Genomic DNA, 18,363 nt, shown 5'->3' on the forward strand with positions numbered 1-18,363 from the left:
TATTGGAGGGCAGTGCTACTGAAACGCAAACCTCTGCACTTCTGGAAAAGGCTTGTCCCTGGATAGGAAGCCTGGGGCCAGGAACCGCGGTTCTGCGTCCCTGCAGCACACTCTAGCCCTAAAGGAAGCATTTATGTCATTTACGATGAACTGGCCAATCAGGGCCTCCAGTTAGACCTGCCAGTCAAACGCGGAGGCGGGTTCTTCTCGGAGCCCTGCTGCAGGTTCAGCTCAGAAGCTGAGCCGGCTTGAGAAGTTTGCTGTGCTGTGCTCTGAGCTCTGCTGCTGACTGTTGTGAGGAAGCTCGAGCAAGTTCTGCCGGGCTCTGAGCTGCAGGTTCAGCTGGAAAGCTGAGCTGTGTTGAATGGGTGGGTGTGCTGTGCTCTGAGCACTGCTGCTGGGCGCTGTGAAGGAAGCTCAGGCAAGCTCCGAAGTTGCGGCATGGCGAACTCAGGGTCGCTGCCCACCACGGGGAAGAGCAGGAAGGTGAGCAGCAGCCGCTGGTGTGGTGTGGTGCTTCCTCCCTGGGGTTGTGTGGTAAGCATAGGCCAGATTGGGCCACCTGTGAGGTCCCTTGTGGTCCTAGTTACTCCTTGGACCTGGCTGTGGCCTTTGAATTACTTCGGTATGGGGGCTGCATTTGGGCAAAGATTTTAGCTCAGGCCTGGGGTATAGAAACATGCTAGGCAGGATGCCAAACTCGGAGATCCTTTGTTTCTCTAAGATCTTTTACAAGTTCTGCCCTTAGACTTTAACATTGAGGTGTAAGATCCATTTGGAGTTGGTTTTGTGGAGGTTGTAAAAGCCATCACATGCATTTAGGAGCACTGCAGTGTTAAGCTGTGATGGAGAACGTAGAATTGATGATGGAAAGCATTTGCCCATGCTTAGAAAACAGTAAGAGACACCAAGTAGGATTTAGGTGAGGGAGGACTGCCTCCAAAATACCCCACAGATAAGTAGTATGCTCACCCAGCCTGTTAGAGGTTAGGATGCTGGAACATATATGCTTGCTCACTAGGATTGTCCAGACATTTGGCTCTAAACCATGGCAAAGGAGTCACCCCTTACTATGACCAGCCACTAGGCCCATTTTCATGCAAAGGACACGCCTCTAACTAGCTGCTCAAGTATTCAGAATAAAGCAGAACTCCTCTACAGCCAGGGCCAATGCTTGGGAGAGCTGGTAAAGTTGAGGCCAGGACCTTTGGGGAGGTGTTGCTTCAGCTCCTGAGGACCCAAGTCTTGTCACTACCTAGAGCTCTGGTTCTCAGTCCCAAGGGCTCTGTGGGCTTGACCAGTGATGCACCGGAGATGCCCTGTGTTCCCTTCTGCAGATTGTTTCATTGGACTCCTCTTGTGTTGTAGCAGAGTTTCTCCTGACGTCATAAATGTCTCCCCTTCCCCCCCCCCCCAGTTATCCCCTTTAAGAGGTATACAAGATGCTTTTCTTAAAAAGCTTACATAGCATAACTCAATTGTATTTACTTGAAATTGTTTATAAAATTCCTGTGAAGGTGTGGGACTATAGTTTGGTGGGACAGCACCTACCTAATACGCAGAAAGCCTGGGTTTACTCTCAGGTATTAGGATTTGTATGGTGGAGCTGAATGACGAATTCAGAAATCAGGCCATATGGCAGATTCATGAAAGTGGTTTTATTGGTGAGGGGGATACAGAGACTGTCTCTGGAGACACACGAGGGCCAGAGAGATGCTGCAAATGGAAGGAATTCTCTTTATAAGATGACCCAAAAGAGGGGCTGGAGAGATGACTCAGTGGTTAAGGCCACCGTCTACTCTTCCATAGATCCTGAGTTCAATTCCCAGCAACCACATAGAGGCTCACAGCCATCTATAACATGATCTACTTAATGTGCACTGTATACAAAAAAAAAAAAAAAAAAAAAAAAAAAAAAAAGAGGACCCCAAAGATAGGCAAAAGGAGGCAGGTGTGGTGGCGCACGCCTTTAATCCCAGCACTCGAGAGCCAGAGGCAGATGGATCGCTGTGGGTTCAAGCAAGGCCAGCCTGATCTATAAAGTGAGTGTAGGACTGCCAAGGCTACCCAGAGAAACCCTGTCTCAAAAAACAAAACAAAAATCAAACAAACAAACAAACAAACAAACAAACAAACAAAAAGGGGCCAAAAGTACACTCATGGCTTAGGGGACTTCTTTCCAGGGTAGCTGTGTCCTCACTGCAGGTCTTCAGGACTGCTGGGGTGCTTGTGTTGTTGCATGCATTCCTCACTTGCAGTTACTATAAAAGGAAATGAGGAACCAGAAAGGGGCTGATGGTGAAGACGGGGGGGGGGGGGGGGGGGGGGGGGGATAATGGATGATTTTTTTCATCAGGCAGATTCCTGCTGATGAGAAGTGTTGTCTCTCAGGATGTAGCTGATCTGGGACCAGGGGCTGATGACTCTGTGAAGGTAACTGATTAAAGGTTTGGTTAGAGACCTTTCGCATTTGCTGTTGGAGGCATGTAGAGAAGAAGTTACTACAGCAGAATGCAAACAGTAAGATCAGGGAAATGAGCAGAGTGCGGGTCAGGAAGGATGAAATGCACTTCCTGCGGAATCTCAGCGTTCCGGGGGTTAGAAGCCGCCAGCAGTTCCCTTTGCTTTGGTTGCCTCAAATTGTGGTGCCTTATCTTGTACTGTACCTGACTGGTTGACATAAAAACAGCATGTCTCTTGGGGGAAAGAGACAAAGATCTCCCTTTTCAGCCATAGGAGGTCTAGTCCTCGTCGATTTGGGAACCACCACTACCATAGAGTCAATTTGACCCTGAAGAGTTAATATTGTGTGAGCCACTTGTTGGAGGTCCTGAATAATCTGAGGAGAAAGCTGACAACATAAAGTTAGTGAAGTACCATTCCTGTTGTCTCAGCTCCGATACAGGCAGTAATTACCGCAACAGCAAGGAGGACATAACTTGAACTGCCCACTTATTAAGATGGGCAGCTACTGAATCCACAGCGTGGATGGGTAAAGGTTCTTCTCATGTGTCACGCCCAACGTGGAGAAGAGAAGCAGCAGAGTTCAAGTTCCTGATGGACCAGCAGGTGGACGATGATCCACCTGAGTGCCAGGAAGAATCGAGGTGCTGTGAGCCGTAGGGCATTGGGGCTGAAATGAGCTATGGCGGATTCTTGTTTTGTTGCTGTCTAGGGAACTTAACTTTCCTACAGAACATGTCCCAAAGGCCTTGAAACAACTTTCCAAGCCAAAGATGGTGTAGAGAAAAGGGTAGGGGTTGTAGCAATGCCGGATTTAGGGCACTTGGTGAATGGCAAGGTGCAGTTACTTAGCAGGGTGACTGGGGACACTGTCAGTGGCAGTTCTGAGCTGTTCCCAGGAGGTACACAGAGCCAGCAATCTGCCAAGCAGCCAGGCTGGGTAACGTTAAGAAACTTGTAGGCCAAGGTCAGAACCTGAAGTGAGAGAGGAAATGACAAGTCTGTGTTGTTTAGGGTAGGGGAAGTCAGAGAGGCAGTGACCTTGGAGGAGGTTTAATCACTTTCTCCACCTCTTGTATGTTAAAGGATTGGGTCATTGGGATATATTTTCTCTGTATATGAATTGTACATATTGGAAGTTCCGGTGTTTTCGGCAGGAGAGTTTACCAGTGATGCATGTTTTCTACCTGGTGTCCCATTGGTCCTACATGTAAAAGACGAGGCTCTTTCTGTAGAGGTGAAGGAGGTTTTCTCTGTGTGTGGATCTGTCATGACCAATAGGGGCAGCCCCTGTAAGTGTCCAGTCCTTCCCTGCAAAGACTTTCTGTTTGGTAAAAGAGGAAGCTAACAATTCTATCAAATAAGAGAGGAGGGCTGGATATGGGGGTAATGGCGAATTCACTTGGTTTCTGATACCCAGCCATAGAGCAATTTCCCTACTCTACTCAGAGAGACTGTTATGAACAAATGAGGGTTTCTTGAACCTTGAATCTTTGAATCTTGAAATATAAGGGTTACCCTGTACAAGAACAGACCAGAGGGGGAGGAGGGAAACTATGTATCCAATAGAGTAGAGTTGACCATGGCTGCTGGAGTGAAGCCTCACTTTCCCAGAGTAGGAGGCAAGGTGGTTGGGCTCAGCCTTCCTCTTGGAGCTTAAGGGAGCAGGGCCCTGTTGGAGTTGGTAGGTAGGAAGGGGCATTATCTTGAAGAGGTGAGTTAAAAGGCCTGAGGTTACAGAGGTGAGGGAAGCCTTCCAGGTCTGCAGCTGTGGGAGTCAGAAGACTTACTTTGAAGGGCTCTGCTATTTAGTGGTAAGAGCTGAGGGACATTGGTCTGGAGGAGACAAAGGACCTGATGATCTCCAGTGTTGACAGGAGAGGGACGGGGGTTGGGTAGATGGTGGTCAGTGAAGTCTCATATTAGGGAGCAGAGATGACAGAGTAAGGGGGGTGAGCACATGGTCAGGGAGGGGTGCTGATTTAAGTGAAAAAAAATAGGTGTTAGGACTGGTTGTCCTGAAATGAGCTCAAAGGGTGAAATAGAAACAGGTTTTTTAGGAAGAGCCCTCAGCCTGAATAGAGCTAGTGGCAGGAATGTCACCCAGTCAAGGTGAAGTTCCTGTGACAGTTTAATAAGGATATTTTTTTAAAAGACCGTTTAGTTGGTTCTGTCTTTCCTGAGAACTGTGGGTAGAACGGAATATGAAAATACCAAGGAATGTAGAGGGTAAGGTCTGGGAAACTTGAGATGTGAACTCAGACTCATTGTCCAACTGGATGAAGCCAGAGACTCCAGAGTGAGGGGTGATTTCTGGAAGGAGGTGTTGGTAGTGGGAAAGGCCTTGATTTAGTAGAAATGATATTTTGTTGGGGCCCATGCAAGGCCACACAATAGATTCCCTAAAGCATTCAGCTTACATGTAGCACAATGGGGATTGAAGACAAGGCTAATCTTTCCCCTCCAGCTGGACAGGGAGCAAGTGAGGCACTGCTATACTACAAGCTGTATTTTTTTTTTCAGATGTATGTTTTAATGACTTTGCTTCCAAACATTTGTACGGGTTAAACTGTATTTTCCCCACTTTTTGACTTGCTTAAATAAAAGCCAAACCATTATTAGGCATCCTAATGTATTTTTTGTTAGTCATGGCAAAATGTATAGGTGAATCAGAAGACTTATCAGGAAATTTGTAATCCCCATTTTCTTTCTTTTTTTAAATTTAATTAATTTATTCAGATCACATCTCAGTTGTTATCACCTCACTTTTCTTTATTTTTTACTTTTTATAAATTTATTTAATTAATTTATTCTGGTTACATCTCAATTGTTATCCCCTTTCTGGTTATTGCTTTTTTATTTTTTGTTTTGTCAAGATCGGGACTCTCTGTGTTAGCCTTGGCTGTCCTGGACTCGTTTTGTAAAATGGGCTGGCCTCGAACTGACAGTGATCTGCCTGCTTTTGCCTCCTGAGGACATAGGGCATCTCTAATTTCTGTAGCTGTATTTATCTTCAAATAAAAAACAACACAACTGTCCTCTACCAAGCTGATCAATATGGGCAGTGCAGGGTCACAACCAACATTAAGGCCTGGCATGCTATAAAAGTTCAGTTTTCTTCTTGAAAGAAGCATAGTTCTGCCACATGGGCAAGACTACTTTGGGTGACAACACTTTGAAAAGGAAAAACTTGCCAGGTGTCTTGGCACATGTCTATATTCCCAGCACTCAGGGAGGTAAAGGCAGGCAGATCACTGTGAGTTCAAGGCCAACCTGGCCTTCAAAGCAAGTTTAGGATAGCCAAGGAGACACATGGAAACTATGTCTTGAAAAACAAACAAACAAACAAAAAACAAGGAGAGAGAGTGAGAGACAGAGAAAGAGAGAGGGACACACACACACACACACACACACACACACACACAGAGAGAGAGAGAGAGAGAGAGAGAGAGAGAGAGAGAGAGAGAGAGGAAAAACATCATTGTATTGATGGTTGACTTAATCTAGGAAGGCTTTCTCAGAGGCCCACATGTATGGAGAATGGCCTAGATCTTTCTCAAACCCAGGACTACAGGAACATGCTTTGGAGAACCAGAAATGGCCTGTTGTCTAGGCATTGGGATCTATCCCCAAGACCCCTGGCGTATTAAGAATAAAGTAGAGCTCAGGAACATGTATTGGCGAGCTTGTATTGTTCTGGGGCCATGGCCTTCTTTCATGTCCTGAAAACCAAACTCTTCCCACTATTCAGTCTTTTGTTTGTCAGTTCCAAGGCCACTATTGTCTTGGTCAGTAATGTCCTCAAAATACTCTATGATCCCCTTGAGCAGCATTGCTTTATTAGACTTCTCCTGAGTTTGTTCTAGTGTATGATTTTTTTTATTTTGTTTTTTGTTTTGGTTTTCGAGACATGGTCTCTCTATGTAGCCTTGGCTGTCCTAGACTCACTTTGTAGACAAGGCTGGTCTCGAACTCCCAGCGATCTGCCTGCCTCTGCCTCTGGAGTGCTGGGATTAAAGGCGTGCGCCACGACGCCCAGCCCATGGTATGATAATTTACACCGACTTCTTAGAAGTCTCCCATCTCTTTCCATTTTTCCCCCTGTAAGTAGTATATCAGACACTGTTCCTAAGATGCTTACATGGCATGAGAGATAACTTGTGCAAAACCACCCCACCCCATCTCATCTTTTACACTTCCTACCTTCTACTTTTCCTATCTTTTCATCTTCTGGAACCTTCCACTTAGCAGCCTGTCACTGAATAATGACCTGCTGTTTCAGGGCACTGGGGTACTTAAGAAACATCTCAGGGAGCATCTTTGCTATGCAAATCTTCCATCTGTCTGCATGTCCAGACTTGCCCTTTCCAGTCCATATTTAAATAGCTCAAAACATAACCTGGGTCCTGAACCTCAAAGAGACATTAGGCTGACAGTAAACATGAAATGCAAAATCTGTTCTCAGCTGGCTCTTCTCTGAGCATTAGCCAGAGCTGAATGCATGCTGTCATTAAAGAGATTTTTCTTAATCTGTCTTTTAATTGTTTGTGAAGTGATTTCTCCCCCCCGGGAGATTAATTCTAGGACAGCTGCATTTCATGCCTTTAGAAAAATGTTTCTGTGATAATCTGTGTTGACTCAGATCAACTTGATTCCAATGTGCTGCTCCCCAGGGCAGTGACCTTGCTTTTCTCTTAGGTAAACGTCCTCTGTCCCTTACTAAATGGCTGCACCACATCAGAGTCTTGAAACTATCTATTTGAGTCCCGTAGTGAACTGTCAATTCCAGTAACGGGAAAAGTGTTTCCATATGGTGTCTGGCTTCTTCTTTCAGACCTGAAGAGGAGGAACAGTTTACTGTGTGCACCGCAGGGTGAAACAAGGTAGTCAATAGCTATATCACAGGGTCAAGTTTAAGAGAGTCACTCAGATGCAGGAGTCACCATTTTAAGAAGGGCCTGATTTCCACAAGATAAGTAATTTTGTAATTTCTCAAGATGTATTGATCCATTCATATGAGAGAAAACATCAGATTGGTGGTTATTAGCTTGAGGCAGTGAACCCTGAATTTCCAATTAAGGGACTGTCCTATGCAGTTATGTGAAATCCTAATTGACATAGTTATATCAGCTCAGAAATTTGAGATACAGGCTATTGGCTGCAACTGTGCGTCAGGTTACAGATATCAGCAGCTGACATTGTAATTTTCTAAAATCATTCCCTCTAACGCAGACTGGCCTGCTGTTTTCAATATCAGTAAGTCTATCTGATTTTGCAGTTTTATTCATCTTTTTAAAAAGTTAACTGTTGATGTTACTTTTAAATTTCATTTTTGTATTTGTCACTGCTCTAATCTCTTATTTGTTTCTATTCCCCAATGTTTCCCAGTCATTAAGAACTTACTTCCTAGCCAAGTGCTGTGGCACATGCCTGTAATCTCAGCCCTCCAGGAGGCAGAGGCAAGCAGAAATCTGTGAGTTCAAGGCCAGGCTAATCCACAAAGTGAGTCTAGAACAGCCAAGGCTGCCTAGAGGTACCCTGTCTTTAAAAACCAAAACTGAGTTGCAGAACTGTCTTCCAGGCACTAGGCAGCAGAGGCAGGATTAGGTGTTCAAAATAAGTCTTACCTGAGTAGCATGAAGAAAGGGTGAGCTACAGGAGAAATTGTTTAATATAGAACAAGTATGATAGCCCTAGAAAAAAATGAATGAAACACAATCTTTTTTTCCCCCAGACAGGATTTCTTTGTGTAGCCTTTGCTGTCTTGGACTCTTTTTCGGACCAGGATGGTCTTGAACTCACAGATATCCACTTCCCTGTGACTGCTCGAGTGCTGGGATTAGTGACTCAGGCCACCCTGTCTGGAAGCCCTTCACTGTTTTTTGTTTGTTTGTTTGTTTTCTGAAAATGTAAATTATTATTCTTTGAGATCCTTTAATATTTGTTGGTTTGGGGACTTCTTTTGGAGAAACAGCTTTGGTTTTCTCTCTTGATTCTAAAGACTTGCCTTTCTTCATTTCTTGGCAAATCTGTGTTTTCTGGTTGTTATAATCATCAATGTGTGTGTTTTTGCTACTTAAGTGATTGATGTAGTTAATTAGCACATTTGTTTGGGGTTATTAAACTTTTTCATATATTACTTTTTCTGTGTCCTAATTAGATTTAGTTCTCTACAATCCAAGGCAAACTTTTTTTTTTTTTACATCTATGGTTTTTTAAAGAAGATTTATTTATTATTATGTATACAGTGCTCTGCCTGCAAATACACCTGTAGGCTGGAAGAGGGCATCACATCATATTACAGATGGTTGTGATCCACCATGTGGTTGCTGGGAATTGAATTCAGGATCTTTGGAAGAGCAGGCGGCACTCTTCACCACTGAGCCATCTCTCCAGCCCTATGGTTGTTTTTTTTTTTTTTTAAAGATTTATTTTATTATTTATACAGTATTCTGCACACATGTGTGCCTGCCCACCACAAGAAGGCACCAGATCTCATTACTGGTGGTTGTGAGGTACCATGTGATTGCTGGGAATTGAACTTGGACCTTTGGAAGAACAGACAGTGCTCTTAACCTCTGAGCCATCTCTCCAGCCCCCAAAATGAATTGTTATCTGAGGGTGCCTCAATTGAGGTCATGCCCCATCACACTGGATGCTTGCTATATCTGTGAAAAATTGTGTTGATTGTTGATTGACGTGGGAAGACTCTTCCCCTGAGGGTGGCAAAGTCCCAAAACAAGTGGCTATGGGCTGCATAAAAGGGCCAGGTGAACATGAGATGCTGACCGAGGAGAGAACAAGCTACAGAACAGTGTTTATCCATGGTCTTTGCCTTCATTTTCTAGCCTGTGTCTCTGTGCTAAGCTACCAGAGTCATGGCCCATGATCCCACAAAACCATCCACAAAAACTGTTCATTACCTGAGAGCAAGTTATTACCAAAAGTGGTACACAAGAAGTTATTTTGATGCTGGGCAGAACCTGGGAATCTTATCTTTTGAAGGAATGTGGAACACAGAAAGACTTGATATGGAAAAGGCATGGAAAGCTGTAGACAGAACTTAGTCTGCTGTTCTTGTAGGACATGGGAGAGCAGAGTGTCGAGATAATGCGGACGTAGAAAGTTGAGGTCATAGGGTTTCAATGGAAAATAGATTCCATGAAAAGAGTTTAGCTGGTTGTCATTTCTGTGATATTTTGGCCCCAAAACATTCTAATTCTGCCCATGCCCTGAGGAATTGAGTAAGGCAGAATTTAAAAATAATGGGTTGATTTCTTAGATGGGATCTTGAATCTGTTGGATTATTATTACTAGTGACTCATTCAGGACTACGGTGAAAAAAAGCAACAAGAGAGGCTGAGGTAAACGCAAAGCCTGTGGTTTGTAGAGACAAACAGCAGTATGTAGGTTCAGGTGGCCATCAAATGATGAGACAGAGGCAGGGATTTTCAAGGACATTATCACCATTAAAGAGAAGGGCCTTGCTGTGTATTAGACGCTTAAGAAGGTGCCCTAAAGTTATCACTCTCTACTTCTAAGCTTTGAATGAATGGAAGATACACAAAGTGATTCCTACTCCCAGAAAGGAAATTCACATAAAATCTGCTACAAGTGTGGTCCCGTATGGTACAGCCCATCAGAATTTAGAACCCACATGTGACAAGACCCTTCTTGCTCTACTGGTTTTGGAAACAAGGAAGATATAAATTGTAAAGTTATTAGCCAGATGTGGTGTCACATGCCTTTAATCCCAGCACTTGGGAGGCAGAGGTTGGTGGATTGCTGTGGGTCTGAGGCAAGCCTGGTCTACAAAGTGAGTCCAGGATAGCTAAGGCTATGTAGAGAAACCCTGTCTCAAAACACCAAAAGAAAAAACAAAAAAGGTCCTGGATCCTTCCACTTGTTTCAGTTCGGACTTTTTCAGCCATTTGTCTTTGGGAGAATCAGATGCTCAGTGAGGATAGAGAGTTTATTGCAAGAAGCTTTGAGGATGAAGCCCAAGTCGAATTTTGAGAGCAGAAGATATTGAGATTTCAAAACTATGATGGATTGACTTTGACATGAACTCTGGTGCTCCATATTTGACCACCTCCCCTTGGTGAGGAGGCCTGGTGGCACTCAGAGAAAGAGTGGGCATGATCCCAGAGTGAGACTGGATGGCCTGTGACCATATGTTGGGGGAGCAGGTCCTCCTCCGTCATAGACCTAGGGGAGGGAAATAGGGTGAAAGTGGGATGGAGGGAGGAATGGGAGGATACAAGGGATGGGATGGTAATTGAGTTGTAATCTGAATAAATTAATGAGATTTTAAAAAACTATGAGAAATCTGCCATGGAGAGATGCATGTAGGGAGTGGAAATAAACAAACTGGCGGATATTTGAGAACTTGTGTGAATAGGGCTGACTCTGCCCTTTGAAACTGAAGCCCCATATGTCTGAGTCAGACTGACACGATTTGGTGTTTGCCCTGTTGGTTTACTTTTGTTGGTCCAGTCTTCCCTCACTGTGTACGCATTGTTCTTTATTGGGATGGGAACAGCTCTTCTGTGCCATTGTATGTTCTGAAGATATTGCTTCTTTTCTGATTTTACAAGATGTGGCAGTCAGGAGATTGCCATGACTGTCAAAGGAGCCTTTGGACATTTGAACACTGTACGGGCTGCTGGAGACCAGTAGGATCATCAAATCTAGACTCAATGTGTTTTCATCATGGGATGACCATGAGCCTGTGGTAACCAGGGTCAGAGTGTAGTTGATTCAATTAAAAGCTCCCACTTAGGATGATGTCTTTATTTTATTGCATTCTTTTTTGGAGCTTATGGAAGCTTCTATAAGAGGAGCCTTTCTAAATTCCTTATTGGGGATGGGATGTGAGTGTCTATAGACTCAATCCATTTCTTGTTCTTTGTGTCTGCTGTGTTGTGATTGAAACTCATCAGGCAGCTTCCATCTTGTGCTGTCATGCCCTGAGTATTGTACACTCTATCCCTAAATCACATAAGGATCAGTAAAAGCTGTTCAATGCTGTTTGGCTAGCAGGATATTTTTTACATTTTTTTTTTTGTTCTCTGTTTTTTATTTTGAAGACAAAATTTCTATGTGTAGCCCTTGCTCTCCAGAAAGTAGACATGTAGACCAATCAGGCCTTGAACTTAGAGATCCATCTGACTCTGTGTACACAGTACTGAGGTTTGATGTGAGCCAAACTTGCCTGGCTTGTTTTGTTTTAATATTATTAGCTGATGGGATTGGTGTAGGTATATGCAAGCATATGCTGTTATATTTGTTTTTATCTACATTTTTTAATTTTGAAATGTGTCATGGAGTATGTTATTTCTCAGGATGGCATGATTTATGACATTAATACTAAATGCGCCTTTTACATAATTGGATTTCAGGTATCTGACATTCTTTCTCTCTGTTGCAGTTGTTTTGAATTTTTTAAATAAATGTGTATTTTGCCTGTATGCAGGAATATGTACATGATGTGTGCCTGATGCACATAGTGGTCAGAAGATGGCCTCAGATATCTGACCATGGTATAATGCATAGTTGTGAGCCTCTAATCTAAATACTGGCAATGGACTCCAATTATTCCCAGAACCAACACGAGCTCTGGTGTACCATGTCTCTTACCATATGTGGCTTATTTATGATAAATATTTATATTGCTCATACATCCATCTGTCCATTTGTAACTGTTTAAACATGCATTTTCTACTAGAGAGATGTTATTGGTGTTACATTTTACACTGGGACATTTGAGATTTCTGGAAGATGAATACAGAGCTGGGGTGAATGTTTGTGACCTAGTAGGAACTTCAGTAAACACCTCTGAGTTCTTTCTATCTTTTTTGTTTGATTACCTAATTTTTAAAAAAGATTTATTTATTGTATATGAGTGCTTTACCTGCAAAGAGGGCATCAGATAACATTATAGATTGTTGTGAGCCACCATGTGGTTGCTGGGAATTGAACTCAGGACTTCTGGAAGAGCAGGCGGTGCCCTTAACCACTGAGCCATTTCTCCAGCCCTTGATTTTTTTTTTTTTGAGAGAAGTCAGGGTCTTCATATGAACCTCATGCTGTGCTGAAGCTGATTGCATAGTGCAGGCCAGCACACACCTCAATGAGCTACACCTGCCTCTGTCTCCTGAGTGCTGGGATTACAGGCATAAAAAAATAAACACAGCCTTCCCATCATATTTATAGTTAGCAGTTGCTCATACAGTTTCTGTGATGTGAGTTCAGTACTGTTGCTCTGCTTGATTGTCTCTCTGTCTCTCTCTCTTTATGTCTGTTGATGGGTATTTCTCTTGCAAGGCTGTATCCTGTTCAAGGGGTGCAGGAATGATGGAAGTGAGCATCATTATTCAACTTCTATCTGAAATGCCTTGGTGATTACATTATTCGTATATCTGTGTCAGAAAATATGTGGAAGAAGCATCAGAATTATATGAGTCTATTGTCAATGACATATACGTTTACAGTGTTGTCACAATCATGCTTTGTCTTACATACATGTATATGGTGTTATAGGATGCAGTGACCTACCATGATGTGCATGTGGACTTCACTCTGGAAGAGTGGGCTTTGCTGGATCCTTCCCAGAAGAGACTCTACAAAGATGTGATGCTGGAGACATATAGAAACCTCACTGATATAGGTGAGACAGTGATTTCTTCTTTCTTTTTAAAATGTAAGGACAGCTGTTTCTTTGATACAGTTATTCATTGTAAGTTCAATTGAGAATGAGGTAAATAAATCAGTGATGTTTCTCATTTTTACTGAAGATGCTAACTTAAATTTTGCCTAATTTCCAAAAAATATAATAATCAATTTCTGCTATTACATTTTAGGCTACAATTGGGAAGACTGCAATACAATTCGTAAGAACATGGAAGGTAATTAGAATATGACAGCTGATAAAAATATGTCTCTAAAAAATATTAATGTGTCCTGCAAGTTTTATGGAAAATCAGCAGTGAAAGAATGCACTGCCTTAAGTATATTGATAATTATTAAATTCTCACAAAACCATGTACCTCAAAGGCAAGTATCTGGTTTATGTTTGCAAAGCATTTCTTTACGACAGAAGACAAGAAAACCATGCATTAACAGACATCACCACTTGAATCACAGCCCCATGAGAGCTAGACTATACAACTGCCAATGTGTTTAGTCTCATATCACTTAGCTATTGCAGAGGCGAAGCCCATTGCATAGGCAATGAGTCTGTGTTCAAAACAGCTAATAATCAAATACTCCATAATAAAGCTTGTTTTCCTCATCTTATCTGCAGGAATGTTGCAAAGTTTAGTGAGTGGCAGTTTATGAGAGGCAAGGATGTTATTGTGGAGAAACTTTAATCCTTATACCATATGTCTATAAGGAAAGCAAACGTCAAACTGTGTGACTGCAGTGGGGACCCTTTAATTTGTTATTCTCCTTAACATAAGTATGTCATATGTCACATGGATGCCACCCATGTGAGCTTAGAGGTATTGAAAGAAGCAATGTGCTCCTCTGTAACATAGAAGAATTAGGAGATACGTAGTAGTCCCCATTGTGCCTAGACTTTCTGAATTAAATACAAGTTTACAATTAATTGGTTTTCCAACTTCATTGGCAATAAATCCAAAAACTTATGCTATACAAAATCCTCTTTAGTAATAGGAATGAGACTTTTTTCTGTTTCTCTCAGTTGACTTTGCAAATATAGTATCAGTCACACTGTAGGAAAATTTATGAATGCAATCATTGTGGTAGAGCTGTGAGTTCTACCATTTCTCTTCAAATATGTAAAAATCTTCTTATATATTAGAAGGATGTTGTAAATGTATTAAATTTAATAAATGCTCTTACCATCACAGTTATCTTCAAGGATGCAAAACAACCCATAATGAATGGGAACACCATGAACGTAAACAAAGTGAACATTCCATAATATCTGATTATTCTTCTTTACAATTAGACTAAAATGTAAAATTAAATCATACAGATGAAAACATTCATCAGTGTAATGAATGTGTTAATGTTTTCACTTGTGCCAATTATCATTGCAGGAATGAAAGAAGTCACAGTGGAGAAAAAACCCTCTGAATTTACTCAACCTGGTAAATTGTTTGCATATCACAGTCATCCTCAGAGGCATAAAAGTACTGATACTGGAGAGAAAGCAAAGGAAGACATTCAATATGGTGAAGCCATTGCACATCACAGTAGTCTCCAAATACATAAAAGCACACACACTGAACAAATAACCCATGAAGATAACCAGTGTGGTAGAACTGGTGCATGTCAAGATCATCTTCAGAAGGGTGAAAGAAATCGTATTGGAAAGAAACCATATGAATGTGATCAGTGTGTTAAAGCCATTGCATGTCAGAGTCACCTTCAAAGGCATGAAAGAAATTTTACAAGAGAGAAATCTTATAAATTTAGGCAATATGATAAAAACTTTGCAGATCACAGTTCTCTTCAAAGGCATAAGGGAATTCATATAAGAGGGAAACGTTATGAATGTAATCAATGTGGTAAAGCCTTTGCATGGCACAGTCATCTTCAGATGCATGAAAGACTTCATACAGGAGAGAAACCTTATGAATGTAATCAATGTGGTAAAGCCTTTGCACGGCATAGTTATCTTCAAATGCATGAAAGAATTCATACAGGAGAGAAACCTTACGAATGTAATCAGTGTGGTAAAGCCTTTGCATGGCACAGTTCTCTTCGAATGCATGAAAGAATTCACACAGGAGAGAAACCTTATGAATGTAATCAATGTGGTAAAGCCTTTACACAGAACAGTTCTCTTCAAATGCATGAGAGAATTCATACAGGAGAGAAACCTTATGAATGTAATCAATGTGGTAAGGCCTTTGCACAGCACAGTCATCTTCAAATGCATAAGCGAATTCATACCAGAGAGAAACCTTATGAATGTAATCAATGCGGTAAAGCCTTTTCTCAGGCCAGTCTTCTTCAAATGCATGAAAAAATTCATACAGGAGAGAAACTTTATGAATGTAATCAATGTGGTAAAGTCTTTTCTAAGTACAGTCTTCTTCAAAGGCATGGAAGAATTCATACGAGATAGAAACTTTATGAACGTAATTCGTGTGGTAAAGCCTTTGCACAGCACAGTTTTCTTCAAAGGCATGAAAAAATTTATGCTTTCATTCAAACATTATGAATATTACTAATGTCATAATGCTTTTGCTTGTAACACTCTGTCTCCTAATACATAAAAGCATACATGCTGGAGAGATACCCTATGAATGTAACCAGTGTGGAAAGACCTTTGTATATCATGGTAATATTGTAATACATAAAAAACATATACTGCAGAGAAATGCTATGAATGTAAGCAATGTGGTAAAACTTTTGAATGACAGTTATCTTGAGTTATGACAATATATTGCAAATAAACAATAAGTGCATTTAATATGTTGAAGCTTCAGGCTTGGATCACTCTCTGCCCACTCCTCAAATGCATGGCCTGTCTAGGACACAGACAGTTAACAGCAGAGATGAGGTGGGCATGGGCTGCACCCCACATTACCCACCTCCCTGAGGAGGACTGTGGGACACACGAGCAGCTTTAGGCTTGAACCTCTCTCCACATCCTCTTCTCTATACTGGCCCATCCAGGACACACAGAAAATAAGCAAATGAAGCCAGTGGGGTATCTGAGTAGCTTTGGGTGTGGCTCTCTTTCCACTGGCTCCCTGCCAGCCTGGCCCACTTGGGACAAAGACAGCAAATCAGCAAAAGTGAGTCAGGCTTGGACCAAAACCACCATTGTCCACTATGCCAAGGAAGGCAGTTGGGCATGTAAGAGGCTTTCAGATTGGAGATCTCTCAGCTTGCTTCTCACTTACCTGGACCCAAGGTTGTCATGACCCCTCTAATGGCGTCTGTGTGACAAATGTTACTGTACAACCCGAGGCGACGACCCCTGTCCAGGGAGAGCTCTTGGAATGGGTCTGATGTTCCTGTCAGGAGTAACTGATTGTAGCTCTTTTCTTTTTCAATGTGTTGGAATATTTTGTTTTTATTCTTTTTTAAAACTTTACTCTTATATCAGGACTTTCAAGGCATGACAACATTGTTATGAGACACCCTTAACTTGGGACTGCAGCCAGGGACTGTTCAGCCTTGGAGTTTACCATAAGTTTTGATCCATTTATTAGAAGAAACATGGTTAAGAATTAATCATTGATTAAGAATTTATATTATGGCTTACAAAGAAATGAAGTATTTCAAAATGCTCCAGATAGTGATACTCAGAATTAGAAAGAAGAACTAAAGAAAAAACTATCTTGACACACAGGTGTTAGACATAAGTTCTGTTTGTGAGAGAACATTGACCCTTGACAAAGGAGACACATGTATATTGATACCAAGTCAATAACTCAAAAGTAATGATGACTTTAGTGTGTATTCTGTACCCTGTATTGTTTCATTTAAAGTTGTAATTCAAATTATGACAACACTATTACTTTTTATTTTGTACTTGCATTGTGTATGTCTGATTGCTCACTGATTTCCTTGAATCTACTCCATGGAAAAATGTAGCCACAGAACACTCTCTTTAAAAAAAAAATGTGTATAAAATTCTAGACTATTTGTCTACACAATACACTCAGATGTAAACTCTCTCATGAGTTTGTCTGTTTGTCACTTCACCAAATTCTTGTGCACCGACGCTTTGAGAATTCCTGTTCCCAAGAACCTATGCCCAACTGAGACGGTCTGTGACAGGTGGCACCCAACTCATGGGGCTCGAAGTAAGGTAAGCTTTCTCTCCTCTTTCTTATATACTTTTTCACACAAGAATAGAACCTTGCCAGAGTGCTGCAGACTCCTCAGCAGCAAAGAAGGCGAGTAGGTAAGAATCAAGGGGCATTCACAGTCCAAGAACAGGGGCATGTTCCTGGCAGTATAGAGTCATATACTCTCTGCCAGAAACTAATCAGACCAATTAGAAAAACAGGGACTAGGCAAGATTACATTAAAGCATGTATGGATGCTGCACCAGTGGTGGTTCAGGGTATGACCTACGCTGTAGCTTTGCAAGATTTTGCATCTATGGTTCAGAACTTAAAAGGAGGTAACAACCAAAAATTTGTGTACTTTTCTTGTGGTCAGCAGGATCACATTAGTTGTGTCTGCACCAGGGAAAGGCCGACCTCTAATAATGAAGTTTAGCCTCCAGGGGCAAGCCCTCATCCCTGAAGTAAAAAGAGGGCATAAAGAGGAAGAACAAAGTAACTTAAATCCTCTCGCCCCTGAATTTAACATCTTAGATCTGCCAAGACCAACACCTGGAAATTTAAGGTTAGATCTTGCAATAGACAAAGATTATCTGCTTTCTCTTTATGAGGAAATACAATTGGTAGAGACAAGATTTAATGGGCCATTGCTTTCAGGTACTTTCAGTCTTATAATTGGAAGAAGTTCAAACTGTAAGAAAAACTTTGAAGTCCCCCGGGAGTAATTGACTCTGACTTCCAGGGGAAAATAAAAATTATGATTAGGCCTTTTAAGGAAACTGTACAATTACACAAAAATCAGCTGGTGGCTCAGATTCTGTTGCTCCCTATGTTCAACTGCCTGATCCAACTTTAAAGCAAGACACAGCAAAGAGGACTTTGGGTCTACTGAAGTAGTAGCCTGTTTGGGTTAATCAGTGGCTTCTAACACAAGGAAAAATACAGGCATTAGAGCAACTTGTTAAAAAACAATTCAATGCAGGACATATAGAAGAATCAAATAGTCCATGGAATACTCCAGTATTTGTTATTAAGAAAAAATCAGGGAAATGGAGGTTTTTACAAGGTTTAAGAGCTGTAAATAAGACTATGTGTGATATGGAGGCCTTTCAACCTGTCC

The 18,363-nt window shown here is 41.8% G+C and overlaps 2 protein-coding genes across 4 annotated transcripts in view; one reads left to right on the plus strand and one right to left on the minus strand.

Annotated features, from left to right (window-relative positions):
- The first annotated feature begins 325 nt into the window (after window positions 1-325).
- LOC311585615 (uncharacterized protein) overlaps window positions 326-18,363 on the plus strand; it is a 167,198-nt gene continuing 149,160 nt past the window's right edge. Inside the window, exons 1-4 of one of the 3 annotated variants that reach the window (XM_084761029.1) lie at window positions 326-537; window positions 13,006-13,132; window positions 13,326-13,370; window positions 14,532-17,129. In XM_084761029.1, the coding sequence (XP_084617155.1) occupies window positions 442-537; window positions 13,006-13,132; window positions 13,326-13,370; window positions 14,532-15,565 (1,302 nt within the window). In that variant the 5' untranslated portion in view covers window positions 326-441 and the 3' untranslated portion in view covers window positions 15,566-17,129. Of the gene's footprint in view, window positions 538-13,005; window positions 13,133-13,325; window positions 13,371-14,531; window positions 17,130-18,363 lie in introns of those variants that run through there. The other 2 variants (XM_084761030.1, XM_084761026.1) reach the window with 2 other exon arrangements.
- Window positions 2,443-18,363, minus strand: part of LOC311585630 (zinc finger protein 431-like) — a gene marked incomplete at both ends in the record, with an annotated part of 107,426 nt that continues 91,505 nt past the window's right edge. Inside the window, one exon of the mRNA XM_084761075.1 lies at window positions 2,443-3,438. Coding sequence (XP_084617201.1) covers window positions 3,410-3,438 — 29 coding nt within the window. The remainder of the gene's footprint in view (window positions 3,439-18,363) is intronic.

The sequence above is a fragment of the Acomys minous genome (assembly GCF_964271855.1).
Source record: "Acomys minous genome assembly, chromosome: 16".
In the NCBI taxonomy this organism is placed as follows: domain Eukaryota; kingdom Metazoa; phylum Chordata; class Mammalia; order Rodentia; family Muridae; genus Acomys; species Acomys minous.